General features: G+C 36.8%; 1 protein-coding gene across 1 annotated transcript in view; it reads right to left on the minus strand.

The window, feature by feature from the left end:
- The window catches only part of LOC138326868 (transcription initiation factor TFIID subunit 1-like), a 42,778-nt gene extending 18,477 nt beyond the window's left edge, over window positions 1-24,301 (minus strand). Inside the window, exons 1-23 of the mRNA XM_069272855.1 lie at window positions 24,153-24,301; window positions 22,896-23,126; window positions 21,882-22,008; window positions 18,805-18,921; window positions 17,882-18,126; window positions 16,488-16,602; window positions 15,261-15,454; window positions 13,884-14,063; window positions 11,199-11,421; window positions 9,073-9,174; window positions 8,466-8,569; window positions 7,940-8,062; window positions 7,540-7,611; window positions 5,902-6,015; window positions 5,529-5,702; window positions 4,713-4,886; window positions 4,211-4,401; window positions 3,526-3,640; window positions 3,154-3,295; window positions 1,973-2,103; window positions 1,372-1,452; window positions 620-889; window positions 36-136 (exon numbers count right to left, since the gene is read on the minus strand). Coding sequence (XP_069128956.1) covers window positions 36-136; window positions 620-889; window positions 1,372-1,452; window positions 1,973-2,103; window positions 3,154-3,295; window positions 3,526-3,640; window positions 4,211-4,401; window positions 4,713-4,886; window positions 5,529-5,702; window positions 5,902-6,015; window positions 7,540-7,611; window positions 7,940-8,062; window positions 8,466-8,569; window positions 9,073-9,174; window positions 11,199-11,421; window positions 13,884-14,063; window positions 15,261-15,454; window positions 16,488-16,602; window positions 17,882-18,126; window positions 18,805-18,921; window positions 21,882-22,008; window positions 22,896-23,060 — 3,260 coding nt within the window. The 5' untranslated portion in view covers window positions 23,061-23,126; window positions 24,153-24,301. The remainder of the gene's footprint in view (window positions 1-35; window positions 137-619; window positions 890-1,371; window positions 1,453-1,972; window positions 2,104-3,153; window positions 3,296-3,525; window positions 3,641-4,210; window positions 4,402-4,712; window positions 4,887-5,528; window positions 5,703-5,901; window positions 6,016-7,539; window positions 7,612-7,939; window positions 8,063-8,465; window positions 8,570-9,072; window positions 9,175-11,198; window positions 11,422-13,883; window positions 14,064-15,260; window positions 15,455-16,487; window positions 16,603-17,881; window positions 18,127-18,804; window positions 18,922-21,881; window positions 22,009-22,895; window positions 23,127-24,152) is intronic.
- Between the last annotated feature and the right edge of the window lie 489 nt (window positions 24,302-24,790).

The raw sequence follows: 24,790 nt of genomic DNA on the forward strand, positions 1-24,790 counted from the left end.
ACAAGCAGTAGACTTGGAAATCTTTTTTTTTCTACACAATGAGCCACTCACCTTGACCATCCTGTCCTGCTTTGGCCTGCTCTGTTGACATGGTTCTCACAACATCTATCACCTCCCATCTCGACAATTTACGAATCTGTAACATCGATATTTTCCATATGAACAGAGTATATGAATCAGAGTTACAAACACATCTGAAAACAATTAGATTCATTGCACTTAAAGCTACTGAACATTGTAGCTCTACAAATACATGTAATTTACACTTTGTTCTGAATTTTCCTTACTGTATAATCATTCGATTTCATGGTTTGGAGATTTTCAAAGTTTTTTGTGAGTAGAAATATATTCGTGATTGGCCTGTATAACAATAATTTGAATAGTACATTAAGATCTTTACACAATGCAATTTTCAGTACAACATAATGTATGTGTGTATAATATGTACACAATGCAATTTTCAGTACAACATAATGTATGTGTGTATAATATGTACACAATGCAATTTTCAGTACAACATAATGTATGTGTGTATAACATACACAATGCAATTTTCAGTATAACATTATGTGTGCGTATAACAAACTGTACTTGATCTCGAAGTATCTCCAAACATTACCTCAGAATCTGGCAGTCCAAACTTCCTAAGTAGCTGTTTAGCGTCCTTGAGTGAGAGTTTACGGAGATCAGCGTCAGTTCCTGTCACTGTTTTTTTCTGTGGCGTCTGTTGCTGCCCTTCCTCCTTAGGCTGTGGTTTGTTAGGTACCTTAACGTAGGAGAATCCCTCCCCACACCCTGTAGGGTCAGCCACACCCGTCAGGTCCAGGAGACATTTACCCTTAAGGGACGCGATGTACGCCCTGGTCGTATTCCAAGGAGCTGTCTTTACCTGGGAACAAATAGACAGACATAAATCTATAGGCTTCGTTAAGCACTATGTAACCCGCTTTTTAAACTATTTATCTACTGTTAAGGGTCTTAGGCCATCTTATTTACCTGGTAAAATAGAGATCGAGAAATGAAAACTTCTGCTTTGTTTATCATAACTGTTCTTTTATAGTCTAGCTTCTACCTTTTGTTTTGATTTTAACCAACAATATGTTTTAGAAAACAGACAAATACATCACAGAATTTCTAGTTTTTAATTCATATAATTTCACCATCATATCTTAACAAATATCATCATTGATCTTATTTCAATTATACAAACCTCATCATAGATCTTATTTCAATTATACAAACCTCATCACAGATCTTATTTCAATTATACAAACCTAATCATAGATCTTATTTCACTTATACAAAACCTCATCATAGATCTTATTTCAATTATACAAACCTCATCACAGATCTTATTTCAATTATACAAACCTCATCTTCAATCTTCATTTGTGTCTCCTCCTCATTGTCATCCTCTGGGGCAAACAATGACCTCTCTCCGTACCCAGCATCCTACACAAAACCATAAAAGTATTTATCAAACAATGACCTCTCTTCGTACCCAGCATCCTACACAAAACCATAAAAGTATTTATCAAACCATAGACTTTTAAAATAGCTAAGCTTGACGTTGATTCATTGACAACGTATGGAGTATATGAATCAAGGCATAATCTGTAAATAGATACATAAACTGTAATCAAAGAGTAAATCAACAATCAACTTCTCACTAGCCATATACAGCCAGACAACACAAACACTTTATATAATCTTCCATTCCATGTATAATAGCTCATGCTTTATACCCTGTTATAGATGACAAAGTGTACTACTGGTGAAAGAAAGATGGAGTTCCTCGAGAAAAAAACTAGGGACCTATTGGAACTGTTTCAAGTACACTTCAAAGTTAAATTTTCAGTCCTGGGTTGGAAGCAATTAGACATGAGTCACTGTTACAGATCAGGACATTAAAAGTATTATACCATGTAGTAGATCTGTACAAATGTTTGTGGAGCCCTGTATAACAGCTCACCTTGAGTCGCTGTTCGGCTGCCAACATACTGTAGTAGGCACAACACTGCTCCGGGGATACCATGGCCCTCATCTCGTCCTCGGTGGGCAGACGGAAGTCGGGCTTCAGGACCCACCAGTTAGAGTCCATTCCTGTTACACATGACAGTAGTAGCTCAATACAAACAACAGATGATCTGATCCTAAACTTAAACTGACAGTAGGAATTTGGAATTTCACTACAGTTTCTAAGAGGTATCTGAATTTCATTTATTATCAAGAGATAATACCATTTGCATAAATTAGATGAAATTTTACAGTTACAGAAGATGTTTTCATCATCGATAGTTTCTAGTCAATGGATAAAGCTTGATTTAAAATATAGGTTTTTGTGAATTACGATTTGTATATGACTTTGTTATTGGTTTCACTACCTGTGTGACTTCGCCAAATGCTAGTTTTCGTAACACTAACTATCGTAAATGTTCTGTGAATTTCAGTGAGTTGCCATTCAGATTATTTTCTTTGATTTTTAGAAAACAGTCCATGGACCTAAGCATAAAGCTGTTGTAAAACTGAAACCGATTACAATCGAAAACTTATTTACATGAAAAATATTTTTTAGATAGTTTCTAAGTCATCAAAACCCGTAGAAAAACCGTAACAAAAGAACATTAAAACTGAATACAGTGTTTAGACAGCAACAACAGAGGTCAAAGGACGGAACTGAAAAACAAAATGTTAGCACTAGAATGGAACATTTAAACAGTAACATCAAACTACCATTTTCATCTGGTTCCACTGAAACATCAAAATTAATGGTCTTATACGATCAACATGTCATCAAGCTATTACAGGCACACTATACGAAACTTTTTCAGTTTTTTTTGTAATCATTTACATTTTCGGTAATTGTCAGTTATGCAATGAAGACTGTTTGAAGATGGCAGGTATGTTTACAAGACGATTTTCGACCGCTCAATATCATAGGTTTATCTGCACGGACTACGGTTAAAATATACATCTTTTATCTTTATTCTGGATAATTGGTACAATGTTTGATCATTGTATATGAAAATACATGTATACCCAAAACATTTCTTCATATGTTTTATTAAATAAAGAATAAAATTTTTACCCACTTCAATAAGATTGAAACCTGACCGATGACACAAAGTATCAATTGATATTACAAATTATTACCTGTACGTTTGAAGTCTGCACATAATTTAAGCCGTTTTCTGATGCTGCTCTCAGAATGAGATGGAAATGCATGTTTGATATCGTCCATCTTAATTCTCTTAGGTGAATCCTTGCTCTTCCAAAACAGTCGATAGATAAAGACCTTTAACAGATAAATCAGAGATAAGGATGAATCATTTCTATGGACAACATAATTTGTGGCTTCCTTCCACATATCATTTTATGAAGTAATGATTTGATAGAAAAATAATTTCTTGTTTAGAATACCTCCAAAATAAATGACAATATGAATTATTAACAGTAATACAAAGTAGTCAAGTATCACAATAATATTATTATTATATGAGTTAAATGTTAGTATTATCACAGTACCTGTAGGAAGTCCCTGATGAAGTTGTTGGCCCGTTTAGAGTTGGGGCCCGGCACCTCAGTCAGTGTGGCTTCCTGACCCACACAGTACACAGTGGATACTTCACGGATGTAGTAGCTACAATATACAGATACAGTACACAGTGGATACTTCACGGATGTAGTAGCTACAATATACAGATACATATTGTGATACACCAAGACAAGAATAAGCCAATAAGACCGTCTGCTAGATAGGCAAGAGATACTGTGGAACATGTAGGGTTTTTTTATATGAAATAAAGTATGAAGTAGAAGCTAACTGCCTAAACGGAGTGAAATTAGTCTATCATGATTATATTGTCTGAATACGATAGCCAACAAGGTTATCAATTGATTTCAGCTTCTTGGGACAATGCCTTTCAAATCTTAATAGGCAACCGTTTTGATGTTAGATCTGTTTGTTTCATTGCGAGATTAAAACCCGACTCAGATAGGAGAAAAGTGTATGGCTTCATCAAAACACCTCCAGATGTAAGTATTAAAGAAAACACTTTTTTACCAAACATTTAAACAGCAATATAGAGTATACAAGTACAATCTGTCAATCAAATTACAAATCTACATGACATTTTCCTTACTTGTCTCGCTTTCTAATGATGACAAAATCTGTCAATCAAATCACAAATCTACATGACATTTTCCTTACTTGTCTCGCTTTCTAATGATGACAAAATCTGTATCAGGAACTTTATGTTCAAACACAGATGCACGGAACATGTTATTTTCAAACGCCTGGATACACTGTCCCGGACTGAGTGCCCCGAGGAAAGGAGAAGTGTGTGCGTAGGCCAGCTCACCATACTTATACTGTGGGGGACTCGCATCCTTTCCAGGTTTCTGGATAAAACAAACAAAAAAACTTTTTACCAGCAGTAATAAATTAAGAGCAGCCTAAACTCTTCCTATTTCTGCAAGAATGAAGATACAATGTAATCATAGTTTTAAGTCTTTAAATTTATTATCCCAACTACAAACCCTAGCTACTCAACTTAAAGTTATTAGTATTGATGTCTAACTTAAAAACCTACCTCCTGACTTTGATGTAGCAAGATTTAATTATGTATTTTATTTACTGAGAAATACGGATGTACAAATTCAAAAGTAGGTCATTTATACAACATCCCTGTTAGTATAGAACATTTACTTACCCTTTTATAATAATTCTTTATTTTGGTTGCCATGCCAATCTGCATGACTAAGGGAGGATACTCTTCTGAGTACTCAGCCAAGATCAGTTCCCCGTCCATTCCTGTCAGGTCCTGAGCGTTCCTCATAAAAAAGATCTCACCTCCCCCGTACGCTTGTCTCTCTTGTTCTCTCAACTACAACAGTTATAATAAAGAGTGAGTCATTATTTCTTTGCAAATAATTACAGTATAGTAAAGATGGGACAATCATAATTATCTCAGCATCATATCTTTCATATCTTGTAATGTCCATCAATGCCTCCATGCATAATTATCTCAGCATCATATCTTGTAATGTCCATCAATGCCTCCATACATAATTATCTCAGCATCATATCTTTCATATCTTGTAATGTCCATCAATGGCTCCATGCATAATTATCTCAACATCATATCTTGTAATGTCCATCAATGCCTCCATACATAATTATCTCAACATCATATCTTGTAATGTCCATCAATGCCTCCATACATAATTATCTCAGCATCATATCTTGTAATGTCCATCAATGCCTCCATGCATAATTATCTCAACATAATATCTTGTAATGTCCATCAATGCCTCCATACATAATTATCTCAGCATCATATCTTGTAATGTCCATCAATGCCTCCATGCATAATTATCTCAACATCATATCTTGTAATGTCCATCAATGCCTCCATACATGAAAGTTGGATCAATAAAACGGTGCAAAAAAGTTGAAAATGGATTTAACTCCTAAATCAGATCATTTCATGATGGAGAATTAAATATTTTGGACTATGTGCACGTACCCTGGCCTTCCTCTTGATCTGTTTAAGGAGCGGTAAGACAGGGTGTGGTCCGGGCTGAGACAGAACACCATGTGAATACCTCTTCAGTGAATTTCTATGGAAGGTTCGCAGCTTGCCTATACCCATATATGTAGGGAAGAATGGCTGTCGTAACTCAAGGCTTGGTGTGGAATGCTGGAATACAACAGACATTGTGAAGGAAAGGCAGAAATATGTTGAATAATTTCAATTATATTTCATATGTTGAGAAAAGACAAATTTGTTATTTACATCAAAATCTTCTTAGTAAAATTTGACAATCGTGTGTGATAATACATTTTGCAAAATGTTACTCTTCAATATTTTTTTCGTTTTAAAAGTGTCATCCTGTTACCTGTATGAGACTTCCCCCAAGGTTTCCCTTCACGGCATTCTCCATAGTTTTAGGACTATAGTATTCATCATTAGAAATATTGAATGGATCTTTCTCTTGTAGGTTGGGTGCATTCTGCAATATAGACACAACACTCCTGCCTGAATGTACACCAACAAATACATTTCATTTCAAAATAATTTTTGTCAATAAACATATATATGATTATAATTACATTCAGTTATACAGAAGAATATTGTTATCAACAACTGAATCAGACAACAAGTTAGGCCTATGCTAGTTCTAATTTCCATAAAAAAATGAATCTTTAATTAAAATGTCTTCTTCTTCCTCTGGTGTTTTACAACTTAAAATATATCAGTTAATCAAACGTGATGAGTAAGAACCATATCAAATGTCACACATTAAACAGAAAATTACTGTCTGCACATGAAATTAAAGGACTCAATTTGCACTTATCTAAGAGATTACCTTCTCATAGGGCTGAAACGATTAGTCGAATAATCGGAGGCGATTAGATTAATGAAGCTAATTGCTGATATTCGATTAAAGATTTTATTAATCGTTAATCGTAACATGCATAGCCAGTGCATTGTAAGCTGACTAAACACGTTGACAGATCATGGATTTCTGAGTAAGCCATTCCGACTGGAGTTTCATCTCTTTATGTACATGTTTTGAACTCAACAAAGCATATATGATGTGAGAAATACTTGTTAAATTACGTCTCTGTGGAAGTTAAAGTCATTAATCAATGAAAAAGTGGATGTCATGAGAAAGCTTGCAACACGCTGTTCGCCAATTTTCACTAGCGGTCGACTCCATGTTGTTACGTCACGGAGGCCTAATCGCCGCCGGGACACTCGGGAGCGGAAGGAGCAGTAATCTTGAATATTTAAATTTTACTATTGCATGTGTTTATCATATAAAAAGAATGTTTTTGTTCATATTCTAATTGAATATAAGAGTTGTTGATTTATTTTATTTTTTTGATCACCGAAATAAAAAAGTTCATTGACGAAAATTTGGTCTTGTCGCTCCGTGGCGATCCAGATTTGGTTGATTAGTCGTACGTGTGAAGGTCACGTCAAAACAGCGGGTTAGCAGACTTGATTTAAACGATGTTACGGAAGACAACACAGGAACGGAATTCAGAGCTTATTTGGGATAAAATACGTTTGTTTTGTCAATAAATCTTTTCTTATTTGTTGGTAGGCTTATATTATATAAGGCATGTCCTCTGTCATATCATACGGTAGGTGTTATTATTAGTTGATAACAAAACATGGCGGACGTTCTCAGTAGTCGGTAGTGAAACAATATAGTTGCCTTCAATTCAAACGATTAATCGATTAGTAATCGATTACATGTGACCGAATAATCGAATACAAAAATTAGTAATCGTTTCAGCCCTACCTTCTCAGAAGTTTTTCCAACTTACAGATTAAAGAGTTTCTAGAAGAAGAAGAGCTACAAATTGAGTGATCAGAAGATATATCCTAGAAGTAGAAGAGGGCTAATCCAGTCAGGCTTAGAAAAGAATGCATGGGAGCAGACCTGGTAAACACTACATGCCCTGTACAGATACTTAAGTGATTATAAGAATAAGAAGACAGGATTGCCTCCCTTGTCACTAACCTTCTCCTCGTCTTCCTCCTCCTCCTTGGTAATACCGGCCTTGTTCAGTAACAGCTTTGACTTCTTTATTTCCTACAACACAACAAAACATCAACATAATTTCATATCTACACCAAATGTATTTATGCTCTCATTAAAAAGTCCTTAGAGTAATTAGCATATTTCATGTAAATTTCCTTGTTTACAGTAAACGTTATAACAAATTCAGCCTTTAGATATTAAGGACAGATTGCATCTAGAACTTACAGTATCTAATTCATCCATTTTTGTCTTACTGAAAGCCTTCTGAAATAGTGAATACACTGTTTTTCAGTGTGCCATGTAATAAATATGATAATAAGTCATTAACTGTATTTAGCTGACGTTTTCTTTTTTGACCTAATCGTTTAATGAGACCGACCTTTTCTTTTTTAGCAGGTACTGATTTAGCGTCTGGATCGTTGTCCTCTGGCAGCTCCAGTATGATGTTTTCATCGTTAGGATCAAGAGTCAAGACTTGAGGCTTCGGAATTGTCGTCATGTTCTGTAAATACAAGTTAAAAACTTTTTAACATCAAAAAAAATTTGGGAAAGTTTGTTTGATTCTAACAAAATCAATATCAAATTTTCATATTTCAAAACCAAATTGCAATCATTGAAGGAAATATAATGTTAAGTTTCTTTTGCATGTGAATTACATTCAAAAATTTTACAATCCAAGTAAATCATATAAACGTCACTTATAACGATAGAGATTTCCATTCCATTTTTGAATTCATGAAAATTAATCTTGAGACAGAAATCGTGATTTTTTTCAGCCACAAAGGTTAGTTTACAAGGCAATCATTTGTATTGGTAAGTAATAAAAGAAATGGGTTTGTATTAAATCAATTTAGATGTTGTGGAGAGGGACGACAACATCACTAATTTACTGATATCCTGCTCACCTCAGCGTCCCAGATGATATTGTCCTCCCACCGTCCGTAGATCAGTTCCTGGTTCTCTATAGGGAAGATGGAGTAGATCTTGTCCTTGGAGTCTGGACCTTCTCCTGTGTACAATATCTCTCACTATTTATCATCAAAGTATGGCCTAGTTTGTTTATACTGATGAACCTGTTTTAGCATTAGCCTTTATATAATAGTATCAAATAACTTGTAATTGTAATGATCCCAAGATTATCAAACTTAAAATACATAACTGGCCTTGTATAATTAAATGTTAATATGCAAATTTTGAGGTACCAACATGTTGTAGGTTTGGTAAAATTTACAGTTTATTAGTCCCATCTGATGATTGTGATGTCACAAATATAACATTAAAATATAACATCACTGTCACTGGAATGTGGGACCAATGGACGCTAAATCATACTTCTACAATGTCATTATTGTATCTCGAAATACATTAATAACCTTGAGGTAATAAGAACCTTGAAATTTTAATGACCATTAATTGGTAATAAGTTTATGAATGATCTTCAGTTGTTTGTGACCTTGTTTATGTAGAAAATACCTTGATAGGTCATGACCTTGAACAGGCGTTCATACTGACCTTGCTTGATGATGGGAGACATGCCTGGTATAGTCTTGGAATAGCCCGGGTTTAGGATTGGCACCTTGGGAGTCAGACCACTGATGATGTCGCTAGGTTTACCTACAACAAGCAAACCAGACAATGTTGTATTGTGAACAGTGTCACATCTCTACTTGTGTTGTTAACTGTGTCACATCTCAAACTTGTGTTGTGAACTGTGTCACATCTCAAACTTGTGTTGTGAACTGTGTCATGTCTCAACTTGTGTTGTGAACTGTGTCATGTCTCAACTTGTGTTGTGAACTGTGTCACATCTCACCTTGTGTTGTGAACTGTGTCACATCTCAAACTTGTGTTGTGAACTGTGTCATATCTCACCTTGTGTTGTGAACTGTGTCACAACTTAAGGTACCTTGTGTTGTGAACTGTGTCACTTCTCAAACTTGTGTTGTGAACTGTGTCTCACCTTGTGTTGTGAACTGTGTCATGTCTCTCCTTGTGTTGTGAACTGTGTCATGTCTCTCCTTGTGTTGTGAACTGTATCTCACCTCACCTTGCGTTGTGAACTGTGTCATGTCTCACCTTGTGTTGTGAACTGTATCTCACCTCACCTTGCGTTGTGAACTGTGTCATGTCTCACCTTGTGTTGTGAACTGCATCACATCTCACCTTGTGTTGTGAACTGTGTCACATCTCAAACTTGTGTTGTGAACTGTGTCACATCTCAAACTTGTGTTGTGAACTGTGTCACATCTCACCTTGCGTTGTGAACTATGTCACATCTCACCTTGTGTTGTGAACTGTGTCACATCTTACCTTGTGTTGTGAACTGTGTCACATCTCAAATTTGTGTTGTGAACTGTCATATCGCACCTTGTGTTGTGAGCTATGTCACATCTCACCTTGTGTTGTGAACTGTGTTACATCTTACCTTGTGTTGTGAACTGTGTCTCACCTTGTGTTGTGAACTGTGTCTTACCTTGTGTTGTGAACTGTGTCATATCTCACCTTGTGTTGAGAACAGTGTCATGTCTCACCTAGTGTTGTGAACTGTGTCACATCTCAAACTTGAGTTGTGATCTGTGTCACATCTCAAACTAGTGTTGTGAAATGTGTCACATCTCAAACTTGTGTTGTGAACTGTGTCACATCTTACCTTGAGTTGTGAACTGTGTCACATCTTACCTCAAGTTGTGAACTGTGTTGCGTCGTATCACCTTGTGTTGTGAACCGTGTCTCACCTTAAGTTTTGAACCGTGTCTCACCTTGTGTTGTGAACAGTGTCTCACCTTATGTTGTGAACTGTGTCTCGCCTTGTGTTGTGAACTGTGTCTCACCTTGTGTTGTGAACTCCGTCTCACCTCGTGTTGTGAACTGTGGCACACCTTACCTTGTGTTGTGAACTGTGTCACATCTCACTTTGTGTTGTGAACTGTGTCACATCTTACCTGTGTTGTGAACTGCGTCTCACATTGTGTTGTGAACTGTGTCACCTCTCATCTTGTGTTGTGAACTGTGTCTCACCTTGTGTTGTGAACTGCATCTCACCTTGTGTTGTGAACTGCATCTCAACTTGTGTTGTGAACTGTGTCTCATCTTATGTTGTGAACTGTGTCTCATCATATGTTGTGAACTGTGTCACCTCTCATCTTGTGTTGTGAACTGTTTCTCACCTTGTGTTGTGAACTGTGTCTCACCTTGTGTTGTGAACTGTGTTTCACCTTGTGTTGTGAACTGTGTCTTACCTTATGTTGTGAACTGTGTTTCACCTTGTGTTGTGAGCTATGTCACATCTCACCTTGTGTTGTGAACTGCATCTCACCTTGTGTTGTGAACTGTGTCTCACCTTATATTGTGAACCGTGTCTCACCTTATGTTGTGAACTGTGTTTCACCTTGTGTTGTGAACTGTGTCTCACCTTTTGTTGTGAACTGTGTCGTGTCTCACCTTGTGTTGTGAACTGTGTCGTGTCTCACCTTGTGTTGTGAACTGTGTCATGCTCACCTTGTGTTGTAAACTGTCTCACCTTGTGTTGTGAACTGTCTCACCTTGTGTAGTAAACTGTGTCTCACCTTGTGTTGTGTGAACTGTCTCACCTTGTGTTGTGAACTGTGTCTCACCTTGTGTTGTGAACTCTGTCTCACCTTGTGTTGTGAACTGTGTGGCTGTACGATGTGATGTACTCGGGATCCAGCCAGCGGAGGGAGCTTTCTGTTTGAGGGAGGCTATCACTTTATGTTTCACATCCTCCCCGTTCCAGATTATATCGTCCTCCCACTGTAGCTGTGTCACCATCAGGAAAACCTCATCAGAAAACTCCACTTTCTTAGGATTGGGATTAAGACAAACTTCATCTTCTCTGTCCTCCTGGCACAATAAACATACAACATCAGATAAATACACTGTTGATAATTAACTCTTGAGTCCTGTCACAATAAACATACAACATCAGATAAATACACTGTTGATAATTAACTCTGAGTCCTGTCACAATAAACATACAACATCAGATAAATACACTGTTGATAATTAACTCTGAGTCCTGTCACAATAAACATACAACATCTGATAAACACACTGTTGATAATTAACTCCGAGTCCTGTCACAATAAACATACAACATCAGATAAATACACTGTTGATAATTAACTCTGAGTCCTCTCACAATAAACATACAACATCTGATAAACACACTGTTGATAATTAACTCTGAGTCCTGTCACAATAAACATACAACATCAGATAAATACACTGTTGATAATTAACTCTGAGTCCTGTCAAAATAAACATACAACATCAGATAAACACACTATTGACAATTAACTCTGAGTCCTGTCACAATAAACATACAACATCAGATAAATACACTGTTGATAATTAACTCTGAGTCCTGTCACAATAAACATACAACATCAGATAAATACACTGTTGATAATTAACTCTGAGTCCTGTCACAATAAACATACAACATCAGATAAACACACTGTTGACAATTAACTCTGAGTCCTGTCACAATAAACATACAACATCAGATAAACACACTGTTGACAATTAACTCTGAGTCCTGTCACAATAAACATACAACATCAGATAAATACACTGTTGATAATTAACTCTTGAGTCCTGTCACAATAAACATACAACATCAGATAAATACACTGTTGATAATTAACTCTGAGTCCTGTCAAAATAAACATACAACATCAGATAAACACACTGTTGACAATTAACTCTGAGTCCTGTCACAATAAACATACAACATCAGATAAATACACTGTTGATAATTAACTCTGAGTCCTGTCACAATAAACATACAACATCAGATAAACACACTGTTGATAATTAACTCTGAGTCCTGTCACAATAAACATACAACATCAGATAAACACACTGTTGATAATTAACTCTGAGTCCTGTCACAATAAACATACAACATCAGATAAATACACTGTTGATAATTAACTCTGAGTCCTGTCACAATAAACATACAACATCAGATAAACACACTGTTGATAATTAACTCTGAGTCCTGTCACAATAAACATACAACATCAGATAAATACACTGTTGATAATTAACTCTGAGTCCTGTCACAATAAACACACAACATCAGATAAATACACTGGTGATAATTAACTCTGAGTCCTGTCACAATAAACATACATCAGATAAATACACTTTGATAATTAACTCTGAGTCCTGTCACAATAAACACACAACATCTGATAAATACACTGTTGATAATTAACTCTGAGTCCTCTCACAATAAACATACAACATCTGATAAACACACTGTTGATAATTAACTCTGAGTCCTATCACAATAAACATACAACATCAGATAAATACACTGTTGATAATTAACTCTGAGTCCTCTCACAATAAACATACAACATCTGATAAACACACTGTTGATAATTAACTCTGAGTCCTGTCACAATAAACATACATCAGATAAATACACTGTTGATAATTAACTCTGAGTCCTGTCACAATAAAAACACAACATCAAATAAACACACTGTTGATAATTAACTCTGAGTCCTGTAAAAATAAACATACAACATCAGATAAATACACTGTTGATAATTAACTCTGTGTCCTGTCACAATAAACATACAACATCAGATAAACACACTGTTGACAATTAACTCTGAGTCCTGTCACAATAAACATACATCAGATAAACACACTGTTGATAATTAACTCAGAGTCCCTTCAGTACTTTCTGAGAAATAGTGAAAACAAACTTTAACGATGGCTGCCTGGCGGCCATCTTGTTGACCGCTTGGTCCCAAAATGCAATATGCACAAGCGTTTGGTTGAATGAGACTAGCACAAAAAGGGCCTTAGGGGAACCCACATATGAAATTTGAGAATGATCCTTTTAATACTTTCTGAGAAATAGCGATAACAAGAATTGTTAACGGACAGAAGGAAGGAAGGAAGGACCACAGACCATGGTCGAAAGACAATTTGAATAGCCCACCATCTGATGATGGTGGGCTACAAATATATATCAAAAATCTTATATGAATGGATTTATGATACAGCTGCAGAATCAAAACTTTTGTCAAATGTTAAACATGTTTAGTCATCAGGTCATAATCAAAACTTTTGTCAAATGTTAAACATGTTTAGTCATCAGGTCATAATTATAATAAATAACTTATTGATAATATAAAATGTTTCTGATGTTACAATTGTGTTATTACCGTTTATGACATCTTGGCCGTATAAAATAGCAGAACATTTCATTTGTGGTTGGTGTCTATAGCTTTAAACACAATCTCTTATTCAAAAGTTTTAGATTTTATCTTTAAACCAACCGTTTTGAGTTTGAAGCCGTAGTCAAAGTCACGTCCAAATTCGTCAGCCCCCATGAAGTCATACCAGTACTGTGCAGGCCCGTATCGCCATGGCTCTATTTTCAAGCTCTGATCAGATTCACCTACAGTTTTGCTTTGATCAGTGAGAGATTTTTCCTCCTCTGTCCTCAGCATTTTCTCCTGTTGAATTGAATTCATAATTTTATTCCATGAAAAGGAAAACTTGTAGCCAAATAACTGACACCCATCTCTTTTACATGTGGGGATAACATTGACACCCTTCTCTTTTACATGTGATGATCTCTTTTACCTATGTAGATTGCATTGACACCCATCTCTTTTACCAGTGGGGATCACATTGACACCCATCTCTTTTACCTGTGGGGATAACATTGACACCCATCTCTTTTACCTGTGGGGATCTCATTGACACCCATCTCTTTTACCTGTGGGGATCACATTGACACCCATCTCTTTTACCTGTGGGGATCACATTGACACCCATCTCTTTTACCTGTGGGGATCACATTGACACCCATCTCTTTTACCTGTGGGGATCACATTGACACCCATCTCTTTTACCTGTGGGGATCTCATTGACACCCATCTCTTTTACCTGTGGGGATCTCATTGACACCCATCTCTTTTTACCTGTGGGGATCTCATTTACACCCATCTCTTTTATCTGTGGGGATCTCATTGACACCCATCTCTTTTACCTGTGGGGATCACATTGACACCCATCTCTTTTATCTGTGGGGATCACATTGACACCCATCTCTTTTACCTGTGGGGATGTCATTGACACCCATCTCATTTATCTGTGGGGATCACATTGACACCCATCTCTTTTACCTGTGGGGATCTCATTGACACCCATCTCTTTTACCTGTGGGGATCACATTGACACCCATCTCTTTTACCTGTGGGGATCACATTGACACCCATCTCTTTTATCTGTGTGGATAACATCGACACCCATCTCTTTTATCTGTGGGGATGTCATTGACACCCATCTCATTTATCTGTGGGGATGTCATTGACACCCATCTCATTTATCTGTGGGGATCACATTGACACCCATCTCATTTATCTGTAGGGATCACATTGACACCCATCTCTTTTACTTGTGGGTATTTTATTTAATGTACTTGTGTAACAGCTGTATAAAAAGTTCATAGAAAACAAAATATTTCAATTTTTCAACAACAAATTCATTTCTGTTAAAATTAGAGATCTGAACACTATAAGTAAGTGAGAATATTCCATAAATCTAGAATAAGCTATATGAAAAATATTCTTACAGATTGCCAGTTTGTATTTGCCTTTAGTCATGGTTATAGTTATAACAGGCCATGTTTTTGCCTTTTGTCTCACCTCATCGTCTGACAGACATTCCTCGGCCTGGGCTGGACGTCCCAGGTTCAGTTTGAAGCTATCCTCCTCCCCATCCTCATCCTTGTCCTCTGTGGCCTGAGATTCCAGGATGGCCCTGCGGTTCTCTGCTTGCTCTCTCTCTTCATTAGTATGAGCTATCACCTTCTGTAACGGCGACATTTTCTCCTCCTCCTCTGTTCAACAACAATAATGCATTAAAGGTTGCCACAGTATCAAATCCTCTGTTATCCTAGCTTCATGTATCTTCATATCATTTTATCAGTATCAGAGAGGGGCACAAAATGAAGTCAAAGACATTAAAGTGAATGTCACTACATATCAAAAACATTTCTAAACATACCAAATTTCTAACAAGAGATCCCTGAGGGATATTGGAGCCCATCAAAGATTGATCTATGTCTGACAATTGACAGATCGATCTTTTCTCTACTTCTCAAACTTCAACTACCAAAATCCAAGATGGCTGCCTGGTGGCCATCGTGTGGACTGATCGATCCAAAATGTAATATGGGAAACCTACATATGAAATTTGAGAAAGATTCTCTCAGTATCTTCTGAGAAACAGTGATAAATAATTTTAACTATCAAAATACAAGATGGCTGCCTTGCGGCAAATTTAAACTATCAAAATACAAGATGGCCTTGCCGCCATCTTGTTGCTCAACGCAATATGCACAATTAAGGCCCTAAGGGAACCTACATTGTACATATGAAATTTGAGAATGATCCCTTCAATACTTTCAGAGAAATAGAGATAATAAACTTTAACAATCAAAATCCAAGATTGCTTCCTGGGGGCCATCTTTTTTGACCAATCAACTAGGGCCCTAGTCGAACCTACATATGAAGTTATGAGAATGATCCCTTCAGCACTTTTTGAGAAATAGCGGTAACAAAAATTGTTAACGGATGGATGGACGGACCACGGACGAAAAGCGATTTGAATAGCTCACCATCTGATGATGGTGGGCTAAAAATCCATGATGTAGCATTAACATTTTTTTTGCATTTTTCCTACCAAATTCACACAAATTTTTTTCATGTTATGGCTTATATTATCTATGTAAAAGTAATCCATAGATGAAGTTTTTAAAATGCTGCAATATTCTTGCAGCAACTTTCTCCCCACAACTTTCTCCCAATATGTCTGTTCAGAATTTTATATCTTCATCTTTTTTCAGATTGCTATAATTCTTTTCTTTTTACCCTTTTTCTTAAGTTCTGCTTCATCCTGTTCTTCATCTTCTGTTTTCTTCTTCTTTTTCCTTCTCCAGACATGAGGAGTATGAACAGGCTTGAATAGACGGGAAAACCTCAGCACCTGCATATCACAAACAATTTTATAGTCAAGATTACATGAAACAACAATCTTGGAAATCCTTATTTTTTAAAATTTTCCATTAACTGCAAAGAAAAAGAAACAGTTTAGCAGATTTAGAACTACATGGCCCTATGACTTTTTAAATCCAGTCTACGAATTTTCATAATTTAAAAATATAAAAGGTTATATTCATCAAAAAAACAAAAAAACTTTCTTTAAGAAGTGCAATCAGGCTCAATGGTGACATTTCCTTATGCTGAGACAATCTTACAATGTCATATTTCCATTATAGTGTCATTTGTCTGGCATCAAAATAGCATTGACGGATCACCAGCTGTCAATCAAACCGCACGTGACTAGTATTTTGTATTGTGTGTGCTAGGATGTTTGCTCCAACATTGAATAGAAACACATGCGTTTGTGAGCACAAGGCGTGGCTATATTACACCTGGCGATCAGTCAATTATTACACATGTCTTATATTATCTATATGACAGGCCAGTTATGTGATGAAAAGTATCGGTCTATGGAAAAAATCATTAAATAGACCCTGAATTTCTAGCTTATTAGAGGGAGTTTCTATTTATGAAGAATCTCTATATGTATTTATTAGAGCAAGTTTCTATCTATGAAGAATTTCTATATATTTATTAGAAGAAGTTTCTGACTATGAAGAATCTCTATACATATTTATGAAGAATCTCTATATGTACAGACATCGCGAAAGTTGAATAAAATGACCGGACATTCGGACCGGCAAGGACTGTGAGTAAGCCGGACCGAACAAGATTTTGCTGGACCAAACATTAATGTGAATTTTTTTAAGTAAACATAACTTCCTGCTATCCAGGCAGCTGAATCCAGGCAGCTGTTTTCATGATTATCTTATGCAGTTTACATTTTTGCCAGCTTCTGCACCTGCAAAATACTTCAGATACCATTTCTACCAACTTCTGGTACTCAATAATTGCCGGATGGTCGGTCCGGACTGCATTTTAAGATAGCTGGTCCGAGTCAAATTTTGCCGGACATGTCCGTCGGACCGGCATATTTCGCGATGTCTGTATGTATTTATCAGAGGAATTTTCTATCTATGAAGAATCTCTATACATATCTATGAAGAATCTCTACATGCATTTATTAGAGGAAGTTTCTATCTATGAAGAATCTCTATACATATCTATGAAGAATCTGTACATTCTATATATCTTTGAAGAATCTCTATATATCTATAAAGAATCTCTATACATATCTATAAAGAATCTCTATATATTTATACCTCTCCAAGTTGAAACTCAGGAAACAGTGTAGTGACTTCCACTTTGGACAACTCTGGAGGTAACATGGCAGCTAACGGAGTTTTAAACTTGGACTTGTCTGGACTATCTGACAGAGATCCCTTCTCCGACTTAGTTGGAGTTGTCTCCCCTCCTTCCCCGTCGGATTTGCCCGATTTGTTAGGGAGCCAGGATGGTGGAGGCATCAGTTTATTGTCATCTTCATCATAGTCATCCTCCTCATTTTCTACAGGAAAACATAAAGTTTATCATACTTATATAAATCATGTTCATAAAATCTAGTAAATGTTCTCCCTAATATCACCAAAGTATATGTCACTATGTAAACACAGTAGTATCTTTCAATAAATCATTTATTTATACACAACAAAAACTGAATTTAGATTAAAAGGGTTTAATTGCTACTCTAACAAAATGAAACACATAATATTTATATGTTCCTGCACTTTACACACCACTTTCATATCTCACGCCCTGTACTTAAATAAACTGAACTACAAATTACAACATTTATATAATTAACCAACATATATTTTGGCTCTTTTGGGGCTGATTAGGTAACAAGAGTCACATGATGAAGTTACGGTTTCTTGGAACATCTCAAATGATGTCTAACTTATACTAATCACTAGCCTATGTTGTGACCGGAGGTCACAGTGGAAACAGGACGTTCCCTAGCTAAAGTGGGGAACGGAGGTATTAATTACATATCCCTAGCATTCAAATATTTAGCTCACAGGAACACTTTGAATGTGAATCATTATTTCTGAGTTACACATTACAAGTCTGTACATATTGTTAATGTACTGTAGCCCTAAACCATCATCAACAAATATTTTTTCCAATCTAAATTGTAGATAAGAGTTAACTGTAGCTATGATGTAAAGTAGTATCATACACTGACCTGACTTGAGTGAGTGTAGATTACCCATTGCCTCTCGTACTCTCTCTGACCCGTCATCAGCCATCTCTGTGATGTCGGAATAATCCACGGCTCCCGCCACCTTCTTTTCATAGTTCACTGAAATAGTAGGGAAAATGTGTCACCTTCCGTACATGATGCGTGATTAAAACAGATTTTGATAGATCTGGCTTTGAGGAAGGCTTTTGTGTTCTGGGAATTCACATAACAATTCTATATACTACCATATTAGTATGAGGAGATTACTGTAAACCAACATTTTTTCGTGTGCGATTTTATTTTCGCGAATTTCGCGATCAAGGTAAACTCGCGAAAGTTTATCTCCGCGAAATAATATCTTAGACCATTATTACACAATTGAATTCAAAGATATTTCCATTTAATATTAAATCTGCGAAACCTTTTCTTTTGAAATGGATATCGCGAAATTTAGTGGAAAGCGAAAGAAAGTTGGTTGACAGTATTGTTGTCCTGTTTAGTAAACTTTGTACTGTAAACAACCATGTTTCTTCACTCAAAGTCTGTACATTTCAAAGTGAAAACTGATTTTGGGATTAATATTAGATTTAAGATAAAAAAGATTTGAACCAAGATTATACTTTTTCCCAGTGGAATGAATAAAAGCCTAAGAAATGTTTGGTTATCAATAAGATGCACAATTCATACTTTAAATTGATATTAAGCCTAGCAATGTTGTTTGCTCTGCCTCCAAACATCAAACAACAATGGGACAGGATGGGACAGACATGTATAACACTGTCTGGCATTAAACCAAGACAGGACAGACATGTATAACACTGTTTGGCATTAAACCAAGACAGGACAGACATGTATAACACTGTTTGACATCAAACCAAGACAGGACAGACATGTATAACACTGTTTGACATCAAACCAAGACAGGCCAGACATGTATAACACTGTCTGACACCAAACCAAGACAGACAGGATGGGACACACATGAATAACACTGTCTGGCATCAAACCAAGACAGGACAGACATGTATAACACTGTCTGGCATCAAACCAAGACAGACAGGATGGGCAGACATGTATAACACAGTCTGGCATCAAACCAAGAGGGGAAAGGATAGGACAGGCATGTATAACACTGTCTGGCATCAAACCAAGACGGCCAGGATAGGACAGACATGTATAACACTGTCTGGCATCAAACCAAGAGGGGAAAGGATAGGACAGGCATGTATAACACTGTCTGGCATCAAACCAAGACGGCCAGGATAGGACAGACATGTATAACACTGTCTGGCATCAAACCAAGACAGGACATACATGTATAACACTGTCTGGCATCAAACCAAGAGGGGAAAGGATAGGACAGGCATGTATAACACTGTCTGGCATCAAACCAAGACGGCCAGGATAGGACAGACATGTATAACACTGTCTGGCATCAAACCAAGACGGGACAGACATGTATAACACTGTCTGGCATCAAACCAAGACAGGACAGACATGTATAACACTGTCTGACACCAAACCAAGACGGGACAGACATGTATAACACTGTCTGGCATCAAACCAAGAGGGGAAAGGATAGGACAGGCATGTATAACACTGTCTGGCATCAAACCAAGACGGCCAGGATAGGACAGACATGTATAACACTGTCTGGCATCAAACCAAGACAGACAGGATGGGCAGACATGTATAACACTGTCTGGCATCAAACCAAGAGGGGACAGGATAGGACAGACATGTATAACACTGTCTGAAATCAAACCAAGACAGGACAGACATGTATAACACTGTCTGGCATCAAACCAAGACGGGACAGACATGTATAACACTGTCTGGCATCAAACCAAGACGGGACAGACATGTATAACACTGTCTGGCATCAAACCAAGACGGGACAGACATGTATAACACTGTCTGGCATCAAACCAAGACGGGACAGACATGTATAACACTGTCTGGTATCAAACCAAGACAGACAGGATGGACAGACATGTATAACACTGTCTGACATCAAACCAAGAGGGGACAGGATAGGACAGACATGTATAACACTGTCTGAAATCAAACCAAGACGGGACAGACATGTATAACACTGTCTGGCATCAAACCAAGACAGGACAGACATGTATAACACTGTCTGACACCAAACCAAGACAGGACAGACATGTATAACACTGTCTGGCATCAAACCAAGACAGGACAGACATGTATAACACTGTCTGACATCAAACCAAGAGGGGACAGGATAGGACAGACATGTATAACACTGTCTGGCATCAAACCAAGACGGCCAGGACAGGATGGGCAGACATGTATAAGATTGTCTGGCATCAAACCAAGACGGCCAGGACAGGATGGGCAGACATGTATAACACTGTCTGGCATCAAACCAAGACAGGACAGACATGTACAACACTGTCTGACACCAAACCAAGACGGATCAGGATAGGACAGACATGAATAACACTGTCTGGCATCAAACCAAGACAGGACAGACATGTACATCACTGTCTGACACCAATCCAAGATGGGACAGGATAGGACAGACATGAATAACACTGTCTGGTATCAAACCAAGACAGACAGGATAGGACAGACATGTATAACACTGTCTGGCATCAAACCAAGACAGACAGGATAGGACAGACATGAATAACACTGTCTGGCATCAAACCAAGACGGGACAGGATAGGACAGACATGAATAACACTGTCTGGCATCAAACCAAGACGGGACAGGATAGGACAGGCATGTATAACACTGTCTGGCATCAAACCAAGATGGCCAGGACAGGATGGGCAGACATGTATAACACTGTCTGGTATCAAACCAAGATAAGACAGACATGCACAACACTGTCTGACACCAAACCAAGACGGGACAGGATAGGACAGACATGTATAACACTGTCTGACATCAAACCAAGACGGGACAGGATAGGACAGACATGTATAAAACTGTCTGGCATCAAACCAAGATGGGACAAGGATGGGACAGGTTCAGCAGACATGTACACTATTTGGCCAATTTCATGACGGGCATAAATCTGCTTATTAGATATCATAAATTTAACTTACAGCTGGATTCATCAAGGTCCCCTGCTCGAGCTCCCTCGTCTGCCCCCGGCTGGTCCTCTGTGATCTCCCGCACCATCGTCCCAATTCCTCCCAGGGCACTAAGGGACCCGAGCTGGCGCTTTGAATCCTTCAAATATCAGGTAAAATCATGATATAATTATACTGTCACTGTTAATTTGTTAATTTTTACACATTAACTTTAATGCCAGCAAAATAGGTTTAACTATCCGAATAATTGATTTCTTTAGTGAATATAACAAAAAGGTATAAATTGTTTCTACTTCAGAGATACTCTACTGTTGTAAAACAATTTTAAACATAATACAACCTTTACGTAATTTTAAATACACATACATATGATGAAAAATCTCCTTATCCTCAGGCGAAACCGGTAGATGTACAGAAAATAAAGATAACCAACTATCCTGAGCTTGTTGTGATTGACTATGAACTTTTAACATACATATGATGTGATAAATAGAGGTTACACAACGAGTGGCTGTTGGATATGGAATTTATTCCACACGAGTGAGTTATTTTTTAAAAGTTACAAAAGACACGAGCTTTAGCGAGTGTCTTTTGTAACTTTTAAAAAATAACTTACGAGTGTGGAATAAATTCCATATCCAACAGCCACGAGTCGTGTGACCTGTTTCTACCACAATTATATCCGCTTTTAGCCGATAGAAATACGACGAGGATAAGTACGCTATCCAACAGCAGTTTTGGCGTCAAGCGGCGATCACAGCATAGCATGACGTCACTCGATTATTGATGACGTTGACAAATGATGACACGACACTCAGAAAGACGTAGTTCGGTCAAAGTTCACCGTATCAGCCAATCAGAATGCGTACAGAGTTTATACCACGTGTGGTATAAACAAATTGTTAATCAACAGCTGCATCGTTTATTTGATACCCTGAGAGTTGAATAACACTGACTATTGTGGTAGAAGGTGATTTATTGATAATACATGAAACATCTATTTTCTTTTGGTTACAAAATATTAACCTCATCCAAGAAATCTTCTTCCAAGTCTCCTTTTTTATCGATGTTCCCAAACAGAAATCCTGTGAGGGATGAAACAGCTCCAGTGCCCTCACCATCATGATCGTGATCATGATCGTGATCGTGGTCATGGTCATGATCATGATCGTGTTCCTCTTCACTGTCCATTCTGGTCAATGGTCAGAATTCAGCAAATTCCCATTGTGGATCAAGGAAGTGTCATCGGTCAAAGTCCTTTGAAAAAAATTAATAAATAAACATTTCAAAATATAAAGGTATTGTGGATGCATAATATGATAAATTTGAGAAAATTGACACAAAAATAAAAACATAAACGCTTGAGTTTATATCAAAACCTAAATTCATTTATCTTATATATAAAAACATTGTATTTTTCATGTATTTTCACTAAACAGTGACCATGTATTCAGACAATGTTTTTTTTTTAATAGTTTGGCCAGTTTTAGCGGAAGTTAATCACTGTTCTACCACACCATTGTATACAAACATTAATTTCTTATTCATTTATGTTTCTTGCATTCATTTCCATTACAATTTAAATGAATAAATGTGTAATTACTTGGAGAGTATATACTTGCATATACAATGTACACACTGCCATCAGGTCAAACATTATTCATGTTGGATTGGGCAATTCATACACATAAAAATCAATATATGTTTTGCTTTTCTAATAACAATATATATGTAACATTTTTTTCTATTTTCTCATTTTAAATGTTAAGCTAATACCCATTAATGTTATTGATATACCAGCTGTACAGTACAGTAGGGTATACATATGTTTCTGCTTTTCCTTATTGATAGCTACAATAGACAAGGTATGTCTTCTACAACTGTGCGAGGTGTTATTCTTGCTGATCACACAGTGTTTCGAAATTGACTAACCCTGTTATCCAAACGTGCGGTAAGGCCTACCCCCAACATTATATTGTCGGGGTACAGTGCTACCTACTACTGCACTGTACACTACTTTACTATAGCCTAGGCTATGTAAATGACAGTTGACTCTTGCTATTTGACAAATTATTTATATCAGACAATAGACTGTGTCAAGGCATGTTACAATATTGTGTCCTAAAAGGAACAAGTCCACCATTTAGAACGGTAAAGTTAATGCATTGCAAGAATCAAATGAAAATAATGTGTTTATTATGGACAAGTACGATAGGGTATTTTACGTATTCTACGTTAACAACAACTTCTAAAAACCAACAGATCTTCGGTGTAGAATCTTACATTATCATTTTAGTAGATAACAAATGCATAAAATGCGATTTAACCGGTAAGCAGTTCACATTTGCGAGGAGCTAGAAATTGCGGCTTCTCCGTAATCGCCATCTTTGTTGATGGCGCCACCTACAATTTGTATTTCTGAGCAAAAGGTAACTGTTGTTGATCGAGATTCAATCCATGTCAGAGTTGTCGCTCTTAGAACACTACAAAAGCACAAGGCAAACAATGCCGTCAACTCTTTCTCTATTAGTCTATTTATTACGGTAATTACATCAAGTCAAAGATCTACATTTTGATATACACTGAATTACAATATGCACATGTTATTTTCTTGTCAAGAAAATAACAACATGCTCTCTCAGATAAAAACAATCTCCAGCTTTTCATATTTTATCATGGGAAACAAGTCCAGTTATATAAAATTACATGTACAAGTAGAGAAACAAATGGAAACAATTTATTATTCTGTGTGTCTAAATAATATGAATAAAAACCAAAACGGCTTGCCGGTGTCCAGAGTATCAGATTTTTCATTTTTAAGAAATTGGCTATTTATTTACAACAATTAACAATGATTTTCCTACAAACACATTATACAAAAATGTAAATATATTTAGAAAAACACAAAGCTCGATAAAAGA

The sequence above is a fragment of the Argopecten irradians genome, chromosome 7, assembly GCF_041381155.1.
Source record: "Argopecten irradians isolate NY chromosome 7, Ai_NY, whole genome shotgun sequence".
In the NCBI taxonomy this organism is placed as follows: Eukaryota; Metazoa; Mollusca; class Bivalvia; order Pectinida; family Pectinidae; genus Argopecten; species Argopecten irradians.